The sequence below is a fragment of the Momordica charantia genome (assembly GCF_013281855.1).
Source record: "Momordica charantia cultivar OHB3-1 chromosome 4 unlocalized genomic scaffold, Mcharantia_2.0 BLBB01000004.1, whole genome shotgun sequence".
Lineage (NCBI taxonomy): Eukaryota > Viridiplantae > Streptophyta > Magnoliopsida > Cucurbitales > Cucurbitaceae > Momordica > Momordica charantia.
Window position 1 is genome coordinate 2086750 of NW_028275162.1, and position 15908 is coordinate 2102657.

The following is a 15908-nucleotide window of genomic DNA, read 5'->3' on the forward strand; positions in this document are numbered from 1 at the left end:
CTTATTGTGCCTCATCAGTTCGTTCGGCCCATCAAAAGAATTGGATTTAGTACAATGACTAAATACTTGTGGCTATGTGGACCGACCCCACCAATATCTTGGCTGCCACGTGGCTTGACGATACGCCATAAATAATCTGCATGAGAATCTGGGTTTAAGCAGAAGGACCAATAGGATGCTGCTGACGTGTAGCTATCCTAATCCACTATATCTTTCCATCCCCAATATAACCTTCATTTCCACTACCACAATTCTCGTCTTAAACCAGCCTTCAGCCCCCCTTTGGCATTGCATCTTCTTCTAAGAAGCTTCATAGAAAAATATGGCCACCTCTGCCATCCAACAGTCTGCCTTTGCCGGCCAGCCTGCCTTGAAGCAGTCCAATGAGCTCGTCCGGAGGGTTGGCGCTGTCGGTGGCGGCCGCTTCACCATGCGCCGAACTGTCAAGAGTGCTCCACAAAGCATATGGTTAATCTCCCTTCCCTAAGCTCCACATATTCACTTTAACTGTTAAAATATCAGAGCCCTGATGTTTTTTCTGCATCTTCATGCTAGTAGTAGCTTGGCCATTTTTGCTATGTGCTGTAAAATATGGTGTTTTCCTGCATATTGGACATGATGAGTTAAGAAAAAGATCAGTTCATTCAACACAGACCCCATTATAAGATGTTAGTTAAGTAGGAAGATTTAATTTCCATACACACTAGGCTTGAAATTCAAATGCCTGTTTTTGATGAAACAGGTACGGCCCAGACCGCCCAAAATACTTGGGACCATTCTCTGAACAAACACCATCTTACCTGACTGGAGAGTTCCCTGGTGACTACGGATGGGATACGGCCGGTCTATCAGCAGATCCCGAGACTTTTGCGAAGAACCGTGAGCTTGAGGTGATCCACTCCCGATGGGCCATGCTTGGTGCATTAGGTTGTGTCTTCCCTGAAATCCTTGCAAAGAATGGTGTCCAGTTTGGTGAATCAGTTTGGTTCAAGGCTGGTTCTCAGATCTTCTCTGAGGGTGGTCTTGATTATTTGGGCAACCCCAACCTCATCCATGCCCAGAGTATCCTTGCAATCTGGGCTTGCCAGGTTGTGCTTATGGGCTTTGTCGAAGGTTACCGGGTTGGTGGCGGTCCCCTCGGTGAAGGACTCGACCCAATTTACCCTGGAGGTTCCTTCGACCCACTTGGATTGGCAGATGACCCAGATGCATTTGCTGAGTTGAAGGTGAAGGAACTAAAGAATGGACGCCTCGCAATGTTCTCCATGTTTGGATTCTTCGTTCAGGCTATTGTCACGGGAAAAGGTCCGATTGAGAATCTCTTAGACCACATCGCAGATCCTGTTGCCAACAACGCATGGGCTTACGCCACCAACTTTGTCCCCGGAAAATGAAGAAACCTATAGGAAACAATTCTCTGTTTTACCATAATCTTCTCACATTTCCTCCAAATCTCATGTTGTGGCCTTTATCAGTGCTGATGTAATTTCTCCAGTAGAAACTTCCTGCAATTAAATTGTATCATTAAAGTTGAGAGTTCCTTGTGCTTTGTATTGTTTTCATATATAGAATTTCAACCCATTGCACTAGATGGCACATACTATTTGCAGGTCTGAATACAGATTGCTTAACTCCAAGTAGAATTTCAAAATCACTAGGAAGGCTTTTCCTTTAAATCGTTTGAGACATAAGGAAGCTAAAACTATGAAGCTTTTTACAAAACTGATAAGCTTATACAATTTTCCAAGAAAGACCACTATGCTACTTCCTTAAGATGTATTAAATTGCAAAGATGGAATTTACCTGGAACCATGAAGATGAGGATTTGATGAACATGAAGCTACACGATCAAGCACGAAGGCAAGCTTAACGACCAGCTTAGAAGAGAAGTTACCAAAAATCTTTACAAGAACAAGACCCACTTTTAAAGTGATGGAATCGACTACCGTCTCTGATAATGATCTCACGGTTATATATATGGGAAAGAAGTTTGCTAACAGTGTGGCAATCGTTGCAAATACGAAGATTTTTTATGATGCGGACGGGATTTCCATGCTTGATATTGATAAGACCAAAAGCTATTGCCAACCTCTCACTATGGGTTTCAAGCTCTGATTCTTTCTCATTATCATCTTCAAGGCACAAAAGAACTTGAGTTGTGTCGGGAACATGTCCAGCTACGTTCAATTTCTCTTTCATCTCACTCAGTTTGATGTATATCTCTTCTGTTTGAGGATGTGACCTATCACCCACAATGAATTCATGAACTGAACCTTGATGCTCAATGGAACTGCATCCTGGATCCTTTCTGATTCCTTTTTTCTTCATCATTTCTCTTACTTGCCGAACTTTTTCCCACAAGCCAGCTCCAGCGTACATGTTCGAAAGGATAATATAACATCCAGTAGTATCTGGTGCCAGATCAATCAGATGATGAGCCGCATATTCCCCCATTCTTATGTTTCCATGTTTCCTAGAACCACTTAGTAGACTCATCCAAATAACTTTGTTTGGTTTGATGGGCATTCTCTCAATAGTATTCTTTGCCTCTTCAAGGCATCCTGCACGACACAGAACATCGATCAAGCAACCGTAGTGTTCGATAGAGGGTTCAATTCCATAATCGTCCATCATCATTTTAAAGTAATGATAGGCATCGTCTGCAAATCCTGCATGACTACAAGCATTTAACAGTCCAATAAAAGTAATAGCATGAGGCTTCAGCCCAATTCTGCACATTTCATCAAATAGCTCAAGAGTTTGCCCTACCAAACCATGCATTCCCAAGCCTACAATTATAGCAGTCCAATGCCCCAATTTCTTTTTGGGTATAGATTTGAAAACTCTGAGGGCGCTCGCAATGCTGCCACACTTGGAGTACATTTCTATCAGCGATGTGCCAAGCACGCCATCTGTTTCAAATCCATTTTTCACTATGAAGGAATGAACCCATCTTCCCTTACCAAAACTAACCAATCCTGAAGCTGCAGAAAGAGCTCCAAGGATAGTGGCATGATTGGGTGATATTTCTTCTCTCAACATAACCTCAAACAGCTTCAAGGCTTGTGAAAACTGCCTGTTCAATTCGTATCCAGTGATCATCGAATTCCATGTAACGAGGTTTCTTTCTGGCATCTGATCGAATAATTCTCGTGCCGTGTTAAAATCCCCAGCTTTCATGTAGCCATTAATCATAGCATTCCAGGATACAGAATTTCGAGTAGGCATTCGATCGAACACGTCTCTAGCAGTCTCTAACTTCCCGCTTTTCGAAAGCCCATCAACCAGAATAGTCCATGAAAAAGAATCCCTCTCCGGCATTTCATCAAACACCTCCAGTGCCAGTTCAATTTGACCACATCTTGCATATCCATCAATCAAAGAATTCCATGAGACTACATCCTTATCTTCCATTCGGTCAAACACTTTCCTACACAGCTCAATCTCACCACACTTAGAATACATACTAACCAAACTACTCAAAACAAACTTATCCACCCCAAACCCAATTTTCAATATCAACCCATGAATCTGTTTCCCCTCGTCTAGAGCACTTAATCGAGCACAACCCTTCAGAACGCAAGGCAGTGTAAAAGAATCAGGAATGAACTCAGAGAGCAATTCGCAGAACAACGAAATGGCATCATTCGAACGTTGGTTCTCGACGTAGCACTTGACGAGCAGATTCCAAGAAACCAAAGTGGGTTCTCGAATCCAGTCAAAAAGGGACCGAGCATATTCGAGATTGTTGATTCTAGGATCTGTATAGAGCGCCAAAAGACGAGAAGATATTGAAGGGTGATTGAAGGAACCTGTTTTGAGCGACAGAGCGTGGAGTTGCTTCACTTCTCGTTCAGTTTCGCAGTTCTGGAGAGGAAAATGGAGGTTCCGAGGGAGAAATGGGAGGAGGGAATGCGAAAGTGCGAGAGACAGCATACCAGAAATCAAAGAATGGAGCTCAGTTATGAATACCCAGTTGAAATATTTAGCAAACAACTGATAACCACTGCAAATTTAGAAAATCCCCAGATGGATTTTTGAACAATTTCTCCTCCAATCCCTGCTGATAGACCTCTGATGGGGAAGAATTCAAGATCGGCGGCAAACGTCAAACATGGAAATATATAAACTTTATTGATTACTCTGAGATTTTGGGGGTAAAACTACGAGACAAATTTGGGTTGGGGAAAATAAAAGTATGTTAGAAACTATTTTTTTGAGTTCTGTTTAATATGTAGGCCAAATTTTGTTCCTTTGTTTTGAATATTTATTTCACATATTAGGGTTTTTAAAATTGTTTCTGAATTTTGCAATCAAGCTTAAAAATTATGAAAACAACATTGTTTTTAAAATTTAAATTCAATTTTAATTTCTACGGCCAGACACGTTTTTTTTTTTTTTTTACATTACTAAACACGTATTTAAATACTGAAAATAATTGTTTTCGAACCAAAAATTTTATTATAATAAAAAATTACTAATTACCTTCATATCACTAAACTAGATTACATTTTAATTTTGAGAAAATCCATTTCATGAAAAAATCATTTTTTAAATATAACACGGTATTGACTTTTCTTTTTTTTACATCACACTTTTTTTAAGACTTGAATAGTTAAATTAGACTTTAATTTAAATTATGTTATTTGTGTAAAATTAAACTTTTTTCTTTTTTTTTTAGTATATAAGGCTCTAAACTTTATATTATATTTAAAAATCATAATTATTTTATCGTCTTCTCTATTACAATTATTTTATTATTTTATGTTTTGCCAACAATCTATAAATATTTTGATTAATTATTTTAAAAAGAAAAGAATATATATAAACTATTCTAGATACTTCTCTTATTTTCTCTCTCTCTGCCATTTATCTTCTATTTAAGTGGAACTCCCATCGTTCAATCTCTCTTATCTTCTTCGCAGATCTGAACTTGTTTGTGTCTCTTCTTCTTCTTCGTTTATTTTCTGTTTATTATTATTATTATTATTATTATTTGTTTACAGATCTGAACTTGTTCATCTTCTTTTCCTTCTCTCTACCTTTTTTACAGATCTGAACTCACTCATCTTCCTTTTCTCTTCGTTTTTTCGGATTTAATCGTTGTTCTCAGGAGCAGCCCTCTTCGGCCCTAGTTTTTGCCCTAGTTTCCATAATTTGTTTGTGTTTTCCATGGAGTTGTTCTGAAATCAATGCGTGTGATGTGATTTGATGCTTCATTATCTGGTCGGTGTGGATCTGATTTGTTCCCACTCGACTCGTTCCCTTGAAGCAACATCGACCGTGTTACTTTTTCACAATCTCTCCCTTTGCTTTCTCTCATATAGCGTTCGGGAGAACACTGGAGTAGCTACATCTTCAATCAAATCAACGTCTTCTTTTTTATTCAAATGCATCGAAACGATCTTGTTGAGCAACGGTGATGAGCCTTTACAGACCTGTAATGACTTGCGGATGTGATCGCAATTTTTTATGAACATCTAAGGGACTGAGTTGCTTAGGTATTTTTTTTCCCCTTTTCTTTTGATTTCGATTCATCCTCGGGGATTCGTTAGTGATCTGGGAGCTTTTTGAAGATGGATTCGGGATTGATGTTGATTCAGTTGTGATTATGATGGAACAAATGGGGAATTTGGGCGTTCTTTTGAGAAGATGAGCAGATTTGAGATGATAAACCCTAGGACCAAATTTTTTGGGGGGCCAAATTTATTATTATTATTTTTTTTTACAATGACCAAATTTAATTATTATTATTTTTAAATGTAAATCATACCAAGACTTTTGAAAATATTACAGTATAGTTATTAAAATAGTTTCAGCTTGAGAGTGCTTGTCTTAAATATAAAAATTATTTATTTTATTAGTTTAAATGTGAAGATTAAATTTAGAGTGCATATTTAAATGGAGAAATTTCAGGAATTTTTTAAAATGTCACAATTGTATGTTATTATTTTCTTAATGTTGCATATTTTTTTTAATTTATGTCGAGAATATTACAAAAAATAACCAACAAAATATTTAAAATATCAACAAAATTTTATTAATATAGACACAATTTTAATATTAATAATTAGTTCAAACTTATTTAAAAGATGTAAAATTATTATTTGTTAGCTTAAATATTTCATTTTGAATTTTGAATTTTTATAATCTTTTTTAGAAATTCTTTAAAATTGTGATATTTAAAATCTTGTTTACAATTATAAACTAATAATGATTTTTTTTGTTTGTAAAATAAAATTAAAAGTATATATTTTTATTATTCTATTTATGTAATTAGCTTAGCAAAAAAATTTTGGAAATTTACAAAAGCTTATAAGTTTAACTTATAAGGTTTCTATTTAGTTCTCAACTTTAGAAAAGTGAAATCTTTTTAGGAAATGTTTTAGGAGGTGTTTGTGTTATAACATGGGTTGACGTGGTATCGATGAGTTTGAAATTTATTAATTTTAATTTATTTTTAATTATTAAAAGGTAAAGCAGTAGAATTACTTTGAAAAGCTATAGATTAAAAAATTACTTCTCAGTCAATGTTGATGTTGATATTAATGGATATTTTTATAAAAATAAAAAAAATAAACAAATAAACATTGTCTTATTTCTAAATTAGGTAAAAATAATTAATTTTAATATTATGTATATATTAGTGATATTTTGTTGATGTTTTTCATATTTTGTTGTTTTTTCTATGATGAAAATATCGATTTACTCTTCATGTTAATGTCGAATCCATAAAAACAATATGTTTATAGAAATCTTGACGGATATTTAAAACCATGGTTAGGACACAATTACATCTTTGCACATATTGCATCTTTCCTTGTTATAGTCAGCGAAGGAAAAAAGAAAAAAATAATAAATAAATAGTGAATGAGGGAGTAAAAATGAAACTTTTTTTATACAATCCTCACAAGCGATTTGCATATGGTTCCTATGATATAATTGGAGTAATACTGATATAACCTTTATTTAAAAAAAAATTGTTGGTTCGATTTCTAATTCAATAGATTATGAAGTGTACATGACTAAAAAAAGATTGATTTTGAGTATTAGTTGGTACTTTCTACTTAGAAAAAAAGTTTAATCGAATTTTTTATTTTGAATCTAGAGAAAAAGATAGAAAAATGGAAAAAAAAAAATTGAGTTGAAAATTTTGATTTTCAATTTTTAAAGGAGAGAAAAAATTAGTGAACGTAGAAATTGTAAATAAAAAAGGATTTTTTTTTTCTTGGGTAACACAAGCTGGGGAGGGGATTCAAACTCATAATCTTTGAGGTATATGCCAATAGAGGTTGCGCTTAGTGCAATTGCTTAATCAATTTTGATACCATTTTAGTTGGATACACAAGTTGCATGTACCATGAAAATTCTTTAGTATAAGCTATATTCAAATGTATAGAGTGTAATTTGTAGTTGAAATTGAGATGGAAAATAATAGATAAAAATTGAATGGACCAACACGATTCAGAATCTCCAAACTTGACTTATGATTCTGAGGACTCTAAAGGATGATAATGTTGAAAAGTTTATTTATAATTACTTTAAGGTCATCTAGGTATTAAAAGAACAAATCTATTTTACTTGCATAGTTGAGTCGGTTAAAGCAAAAGAAAGGATGATCTTACTTGTCCCTCTTCCTATGCGTTCGGTAACCTTTTTAAGAAAAAGCTTTCATGTGATGAGAAGATAAAAATCTCTTTCAACTCAGAGTTGTGAGAGAAAAATTTACTAATTAATTTTTTAGAATGAGAGCATTTACCAAAAATTCAGATTACATCTTTCAAAATAAAATTATAATTTATAGAACGATATTTGAAGTCTAGGCAAATATTTTTACTATAGACGTAGGTCTCTGTATATTTACCAACCAACCACAAAATATCTAAAATTAATTTGAAACTAATCCTAAAATCAAGCATATAATCCTCTTTAAAAAAAAATTACAAAGTTTTTACAAATATCACAAAATTACAATAAAAACAAACTTATTCAATTAAAAGTATTAATTAAAATTTGCTTTTAAATTAAATTAAAAGTTGGAGACACGAAAAGGTATGACATTGGAAGTTGATTGTGTATGATCTCAATCTATAACAAAGAAATAATAGTAGTTGTATTCGTTGTTGAACTTAACTTTTAGTTTCTGGCTAATCTAATAGATATCTAAATTTTAAAAAATGTTTAATAAACCTTACTTTTAATGTTGTGTATCATATATTTTTAAATTTTTATTTTTGCATCGATAGGTCCTTGACCTATTTGACAATTTTTAATTTCACATATCTATTATTCAAAAAATTGAAAGTTAGAATCTTAAATTAGACACAAAATTTAATTTCAAATCTAATAAATATGTTAATTTTTAAAATTTTTGAATATGTTACAACTTGTTGTTATACACAGAATTGAAATTTTTTTTAATACAACAAGTTGAGGTGGGGGATTGAGCGAGATTTGTGAGTAATCAGTGATAGAAAAGAAGATTCGAAATTTTGTGAACAATGCGGAGTTAACTATGCTTGCTTTGACACAAAACTGAAAATTAAGAACATGAAGCTATTAAACGTTTGAAAGTTTTAGATTTAAATATGTAATTTAACTACAATTAATTACACCATCTTACTTTCACATCTAAGAATTAGAATTATCAATAGAGCACATTTTTAATAAACACGTATTACCATTTCAAGCATCGTTGGTTGATTCTCACCCATATGAGCGAAAAGAAAAAAAATCTAAGGGTTAAAATTTGATAAAAGTTAAGAGTCGGAAGGTTTGAAGTTTAGAGAATAAAGTTTAACCTAATATTTTCAAACATTAAGGTTGGTAAAACTTAACATAAACAATTATCTATAGCCCTTGGGAATCAGTTCTAATTTTCTAAACACCAAGCAAGCAAACAATGGTGTGAGAAGTTTATAGATTAAACCCTCGTTTCATTACAATTTGTATTCAATTTTACATTTTTCTACAGGATTTTAACGAAAAGGAGACTTCGAAACTTTAGCAGATTGGCGGCTCAAAGTTTTGACTCAGCTGTTTGGTGATTTTTCTTCTTCTTCCCCCTGCTCTTCACCTGCTTAATTGGAGCTATGGTTCCCCAATGACCACGTTGGCGAGCTCGACGATCTCTATATTCGCTGAATCACGCTCCCCCATCTCCCAGATCTTCGAAACCTTCGGAAACTTCATGACTGCCCACAATCCGAAATGTTAAAACCCCTCAAAACCCCACCTCGTATGTGCCTCCATAGCCTTATTTCTGTATTGGGTTCTCACCAATCCCTCAAATTCTCATCGGAGCCGAACCCTTGTTCAGCCGCTTCACTTTCATCACCCACAGACCCTTTTCCCGAATTGGTCTCTAAGATTTCTGATATTCTTTCTCGCCCCAAATGGGAATGGAGTTCAGAGCTTTGCCATCTGAGCCCCAAACTCAGACCCCATCACGTAGTGAAGCTCCTCGAAACGCACAAGAACACGGATTCGGTCTTGCGCTTCTTCTTCTGGATTTCGAGGAGGCATTTCTTCAAACACGATATGAGCTGCTTCGTTTCGATGCTGAATAGGCTTGTCCGCGATCGTCTTTTTGCGCCGGCAGACCATGTAAGAATTCTAATGATTAAAACATGTAGAAATGAAGGAGAGGTTAAGCGGGCAATTCAGTTTTTGAGTGAGATTAATACCAAATACGGTTTTGGGTATACTTTGTATAGTTTTAATACTCTTTTGATTCAGTTGGGCAAGTTTGAAATGGTTGGTTTAGCTCGAGATGTGTATATCGAGGTGCTTAACAGTGGGATCAGACCCAGTTTATTGACATTTAATACAATGATAAATATTTTATGCAAGAAGGGAAAGATTCAAGAGGCAGAGTTGATTTTGAGTCATATTTTTCATTATGATGCCTGCCCAGATGCTTTTACATACACATCTTTGATTCTTGGGCATTGTAGAAATCATAATTTAGATTTGGCATTTGAGATGTTTGACCAAATGGTGAAAGAGGGGTGCGATCCAAACTCGGTAACTTATTCAACCCTTATCAATGGACTATGCGGTGAAGAGAGGTTAGAAGAGGCAATGGATTTGCTCGAAGAAATGGTTGAGAAAGGGATCGAACCAACAGTATATACATACACAATTCCAATAGTTTCATTATGTGATGCTGGTTGTTCCAGTGAGGCGGTAGAGCTTCTAGGCAAAATGAAAAAGAGGGGCTGTCGTCCAAATGTTCAAACGTTTACAGCATTAATTAGTGGTTTATCTCGAGATGGGAAAATTCAGGTTGCAATTGGCCTATATCACAAGATGCTGACTGATGGTTTGGTTCCAACGACTGTTACATACAATGCCTTGATTAATCAATTGTGTGTGGAAGGAAGATTTGAAATTGCTCTCAAAACTTTTCAGTGGATGGAGAGTCATGGTAGTTTGCCGAATACACAAACATATAACGAAATAATTAAAGGGTTTTGCTCAATTGGTGACATTCAGAAGGCAATGGTTCTCTTTGACAAAATGCTCAAGACTGGTCCTTCTCAAATGTGGTAACTTACAATACACTTATTTGCGGATATAGCAAGCAGGGATACATGAACAATGCAATGAGATTGTTTGAAATGATGAAGGGTAATGGATGTAAGCCAGATGCTTGGACTTATACTGAACTTATTTCGGGGTTTTCTAAAGGGGGAAAATTGGACTGTGCAGCTTCTCTTTTCAATGAAATGATGGAAAATGGTATTTCTCCAAATCAGGTTACGTATACAGCAATAATTGATGGATACTTCACAGTGGCAAAAGTGGATGATGCCTTAGCAATGTTTAAGAGGATGGTGGAAAGTGGAAACCTTCCAAGTAGTGAAACCTACAATGTGATGATAAGTGGTTTCTCTAAAATTAATCGTATTTCTGAAGCAGAGATTTTCTGTGGTAGAATGGTGAAGCAAGGTTTGTCCCCAAATGTCATTACCTACACATCTTTGGTCGATGGGCTCTGCAGGAATGGCAGGACAGGTCTTGCATTCAAGATTTTCCATGACATGGAGAAAAGAAATTGTTTGCCAAATTTATACACTTATAGTTCCCTAATTTATGGTTTATGCCAAGAAGGTAGGGCTCAGGATGCAGAAAGGTTACTTGATGGAATGGAGAGGAAGGGATTAACCCCTGATGAGATAACATTTACCTCTCTTATGGATGGTTTTGTTGCACTTGGCAGAATTGATCATGCATTTCTCCTTTGCAGGCGAATGATTGATGTTGGCTGCAGACCCAATTACCGAACCCTTGGCATATTGCTGAAGGGTTTGCAAAAGGAAAGTCAGTTGGTTACAGAAAAAGTTGTAGCCCAACATGAAGTCATGTATACTTGTAGCTCTGATGAGAAAAATAGCACATCATATACACTGTACAGTCTCCTGGCTAGATTGTCTTACTATGGATGTGAACCAACTGTTGATACATACACCACTTTGGTGAGAGGCTTGTGTGGAGAGGGTAGATGCTATGAGGCAGATCAGCTGGTCGGTAGCATGAAAGAGAAAGGGTTGCCACCTGGTGAAGAAATTTATCATGCTCTATTGGTTGGGCAATGTAAGAACTTGGAAGTGGAATCTGCTCTTAAAATCTTTGACTCTATGGTTACAATGGGTTTTCAGCCCCTCCTAGCAGCTTACAAGGTGCTCGTATGTGCGCTTTGCAAAGCAAGTTACAAGCAAGAAGCTCAAACTTTGTTTCAAACTATGCTTGAAAAGCATTGGAATAGTGATGAGGTTGTCTGGACAGTTTTGCTTGATGGATTACTCAAGGAAGGGGAGATCGATCTAAGTTTGAAGCTTCTTCATGTCATGGAATCTAGAAATTGCACTCTCAATTTCCAGACATATGTTATGTTAGCCAGAGAACTATCTACACTAGATAACTCAATTGAGATCCCTCAAATCTTTGAACAGTTGAGAATTATAAAGGATACAAAATGAATCAAGGTTCTTTTATTTGAACGACGAGAATGCTCTCAAGCTTCCAATATAATGGACCTTGTTCTAATGGGATCCAACAAGTTCTCGAATTTAACCGATGGCATTTCCCCTCCTGAATGGCTGAAACAATTTGTATTGCTGTTATTTACTAACGTGGTAAGCAAAAAAATCTGTAACAATTGTAACCAACTTGTGTTCACTGTTTTCTGTTCTTATGATTTTTATGCTTCCATTTCAATTGTATTCCTCTAATGTAAACATCTGCTGTTGTGTTGCTGCAGAAGAACCAACTGTAGATGTACTTTAGAAGAAGACGGAAATTGCTCTACAAGAAGCTTCTAAAGGTAGATTTGGTTTCATCCAGCTGCTGTTTAATTTATAAGATATCAATCATGATTCATACAAAGCATCTTTTGCTCATAGGTGTATATCACTTTGTCATGCCTTTCGATAAAAGGCTTTGTGGTCCTACTGGTAAGGGTTTGGAGTGTTTGGGGGAAGTTCCCCAGGGTTTAAGCCTCTAGTAGAAAGCTTAATGAATGGAAACAAACTCTTGATGTCTTTTGGAGCTTTCTTATCAAAAAAGAAAAAAAAAGATGTCTCTTGGAGCTAGCGCTGGAGTGCAGGTCTTCTAGCGGAGTAGTGGGGTTAAAAAACTGCTTTAAGCATTGAGATCTAGAGGGAACCTCCATGTGCTAAACTTTAAGGACATTTTATGATTCCATCTAGAATGATCCCCATTCAAAATGTTGCTTCATAAGATAGTTCACTTGTGGATAGTCGTGCTCCTAATAAATAGAAACTCATTCCTTCTTCGTTATATTCACCCTTTCCTTTCAAAAAAGGAAACTAATTCTCTATAATGTCTACTTTTCGAGTTTATGTACTTGAATCACATATTTTGCTTTTCTACTGGTAATGGAGAAGTGCGTTTTGAATATTCTTGCACCTAAATTTTGCAGGGTAAAAGTGACAGTTTCTGCACCAGAGCTTTCTATGTTCTTGATGACCATTATAACAGGAATATCTACCGCCTATACGTAATATTGATGCTTCTACACCACACGATTTGTTGATTCACTTTATTCTTTCCGTCACCAAAGACAGTACCGACAGAATGCTGCCGCGGAGCAGGTCACTTCATTCCATGTCACTAGTATGAGTCATCAATAAAGAGTTCGGTGGTTGATTAGTTGCAGGATCACTAACCGAAGTATAATGTCAATTGTTTTGTCCTAGAGTTAAACCCATTCTTACGGGTGCCTAAAATTTTGGCGCTTCCTGAATAATAGATATATGAGAAAGAACCGTGAATAAATGTATATGTTCAGCACAAAAATTTTGGGGCCTATGTCCGACCCAAGTATAATTGATTAATTAATGTATCATTTCAAATTCTGCTGTGTTCTTTAATCGTCTCAATGTGCACTATCTATAACCATACTTATGAAACTTTTTGATGCCTCCCAAAAATAACATCTCTGTTTAATGGAAACAGTTGAAGGCTGATAATTTGCTGTTGGAATGGAGAAACTGAATGGTCTGTTTGAGGCATTTATAATTGTTTAACACCATTACAGATTTAAGTGATTTAGACCCAGAAGATAGCAGAGAATCCAAGGTGCCATCACATGCAATGGACTCATGGGGGAATTTTGAGCTTTTGGGCTGAAGGAAGTAACGTTCCCCTTGGCAGGTAGGCTTTCCAGAAAATTTTGATTTGGGTTTGGACAATAAAGACCTGTTTGGCTAATGGGCAATCTTCCTAGTTCCTCCCTTAAAAAGAAACCAGCAACAGAAAACAGATGAAAGAGGAAAATGCTCTGAAACAGGTATTATTGTCCTTCTTCTCTTTCTCTTTCATGCATTATATTGTGGGGGCCCTGATTAAAGCCATCTTTAATGCAAAATATTCCTCCTAAACCTTGTCTTCTCTGCAGATTCTCGCTCCCCCTGGCCCTCTTTACAACCCCATTCAAAAGCCATGGAAAAATATATCTTTGTTGTGTAAGAAATTGCAAGCGTCCAAAACACAGCCAAATTCTGCATCATCCTCTAAGCCAAGGCTGTTCTAAATGACAAAAAAAATGACATAAATTATTACCTAACCTTTTATTCCTCGAGCTTCCTTCCAAACACTACCATCCATTTCTGGTTTGGACTTGTTTCACACATTTGCTTTACATCAAAAGTCCTTTTCCCTAAAATATTCACCAACCCAACCCTCTCTAGACCAGCCTTCAAACTTTTGCTGTTTGGATTTTCTTGCAAAGCAGCTGATTCTCCTTTGTTTCACATCACTGATTATCAATCAGAAAAGACTCCATTCCCCTATTCTATTGATAAGAGCAAAACCTTCCAATCCTATAAGTACACATTCTCCAAAACTGTAGACCTTCATACTATAAGAAATTGCAGCCTAAACTTGCCTATCGTCACTGACCCTTGAAAGTGTTCTGCAGATGGGTAGGCAGAGTAGTGAACCCACCATGGTTGGTACCTCCATAGCCCTGTTACAAGCAAGGTTCAGACAGTTGCAGAAAGACAAGCAAAGGAGGGAGAAGAAGGAGCTTATTAACCTGTTATCTGATTCAAACCGGGTTGATGCCTCGATAATGCATTTAGAACCCAGAAGCTCGTCGTCAACCCTGAGAGATATGGAGTCGGTGGACTCCGACTCGCTCTCCCTTGGCCTTTACTTGCAAAATGCAGGTAAACAAGCTCATATCTTTGAAGCTAGGTCAATGCCTGCTGTGACCAAGTTCTGGCCTGACAATTCAGTCACGGCAAGTATGTCGAGAAGTTTCGATAGTCCAGACGTGGATACCACTCTTCATCTATAGAGAACTTCTTCACTTAGTATTTATGTTGGTTTATTTGCTTGCTTCTCTCCCAACTTAAGAATGAAAAGAGTGTGTGCAACTGAACTGATATGTAGTGTGATCAATTATGTATTGATGATGCTGTGGATATTTTGTGAGTTGTAGTTTTTGCTTGGTTAGCTCTAGGAATGTGCCTTATGAGAAAAGGAGGGAAGGGAAGTGATGGAAAATAACTCTCAGATGATCTCTTTTATCAGTTTCATAATGTTTAAATATCTCTTTTTTTCTTCTTTTTTATTCTTCTCTGTATGGAAGTATGGAGTATATAAAGTAAGGAAATTCTCTGATGCCAATATGTCAATGGTAAATGACATTTATTTACCATTTATTCCTTCTCTCAGGTAAGAAGTTCAAATTCTCCCACTTCAAATTTGTTAAATTGGATCATCCTAACTTTTAGAAATTTGTTATTTTAAATTTATTAGAAAAAAAATACATGAAATATTACTTTTGTCCTAAATTGATGTTAAAAACTTGTTTGTTTCCACAATAACTCGTAGTCTTGTAGTCTACTTTATTCAAAGGTGGTTCAAGAGATACCACAATCATAAAGTGACATTTTAATCCTTAAAATTCGAAAAACTATTCATATGGTTCCCTATCAAATATCACAGTCTTAAAAGTAATATTTAAAATATTAAGGTTTGAAGAATGATTCATAGTGGTCTTTATCAATGTTTTAAATGTCGGGGTTTCCATTTTATGGAAATATCGATAAAATATTGATGTTGATATTTCTCTAAAAATTATAAAAATTAAAAGTTGTAAAAAATATTTAAATTAACAAATAAACATTTTTCTATTTTTAAATAAGTTAAAAATAATTAATACTAATATTATGTATATATTAGTGACATTTTGTTAATATTTTTCATATTTTGTCGATTTTTTTTTAATTTGATAAAAATATCGATTTACTTCTCAGAACTCATGGATATATGTAAATGTCAATGGAAATGTCGACCGATATTTAATACCATAATCTGTCAGATTAATGTATTCTACCACTTAATCCATTTTATTTTGTACTCTAAAAAACTAT

General features: G+C 35.5%; 2 protein-coding genes, 1 non-coding gene and 1 pseudogene across 3 annotated transcripts; 3 read left to right on the forward strand and 1 right to left on the reverse strand.

The window, feature by feature from the left end:
• Positions 1-254: 254 nt before the first annotated feature.
• On the forward strand, positions 255-1589 carry LOC111007803 (chlorophyll a-b binding protein 151, chloroplastic). The gene is made up of 2 exons (XM_022280302.2): positions 255-468; positions 743-1589. Exons 1-2 carry the CDS (start codon positions 323-325, stop codon positions 1392-1394), a joined length of 798 nt encoding a protein of 265 aa, XP_022135994.1. The 5' UTR covers positions 255-322; the 3' UTR covers positions 1395-1589.
• Positions 1170-4233, reverse strand: LOC111007802 (pentatricopeptide repeat-containing protein At5g48910 pseudogene; annotated as a pseudogene).
• Positions 4234-5412: 1179 nt separating this feature from the next.
• LOC148211634 (small nucleolar RNA SNORD25) lies at positions 5413-5498 on the forward strand. Its single transcript, XR_015790600.1, has one exon. It is a non-coding gene; the product is annotated as a small nucleolar RNA SNORD25 (small nucleolar RNA).
• A 2847-nt stretch (positions 5499-8345) lies between these two features.
• Positions 8346-15153, forward strand: LOC111007787 (uncharacterized). The gene is given in 5 exon segments (XM_088122798.1): positions 8346-10540; positions 10543-12140; positions 12266-12328; positions 12947-13816; positions 13925-15153. Coding segments are annotated over 2 exon segments (2772 nt in total). The 5' UTR covers positions 8346-9210; the 3' UTR covers positions 11985-12140; positions 12266-12328; positions 12947-13816; positions 13925-15153.
• The last annotated feature ends 755 nt before the right edge of the window (positions 15154-15908 follow it).

Coding starts and splice junctions, on each gene's coding strand:
- LOC111007803 (XM_022280302.2), top strand. CDS start 323: ATGGCCACCTCTGCCATCCAACAGTCTGCCTTTGCCGGCCAGCCTGCC. Junction 469..742: donor AGTGCTCCACAAAGCATATG/GTTAATCTCCCT, acceptor TTGATGAAACAG/GTACGGCCCAGACCGCCCAA.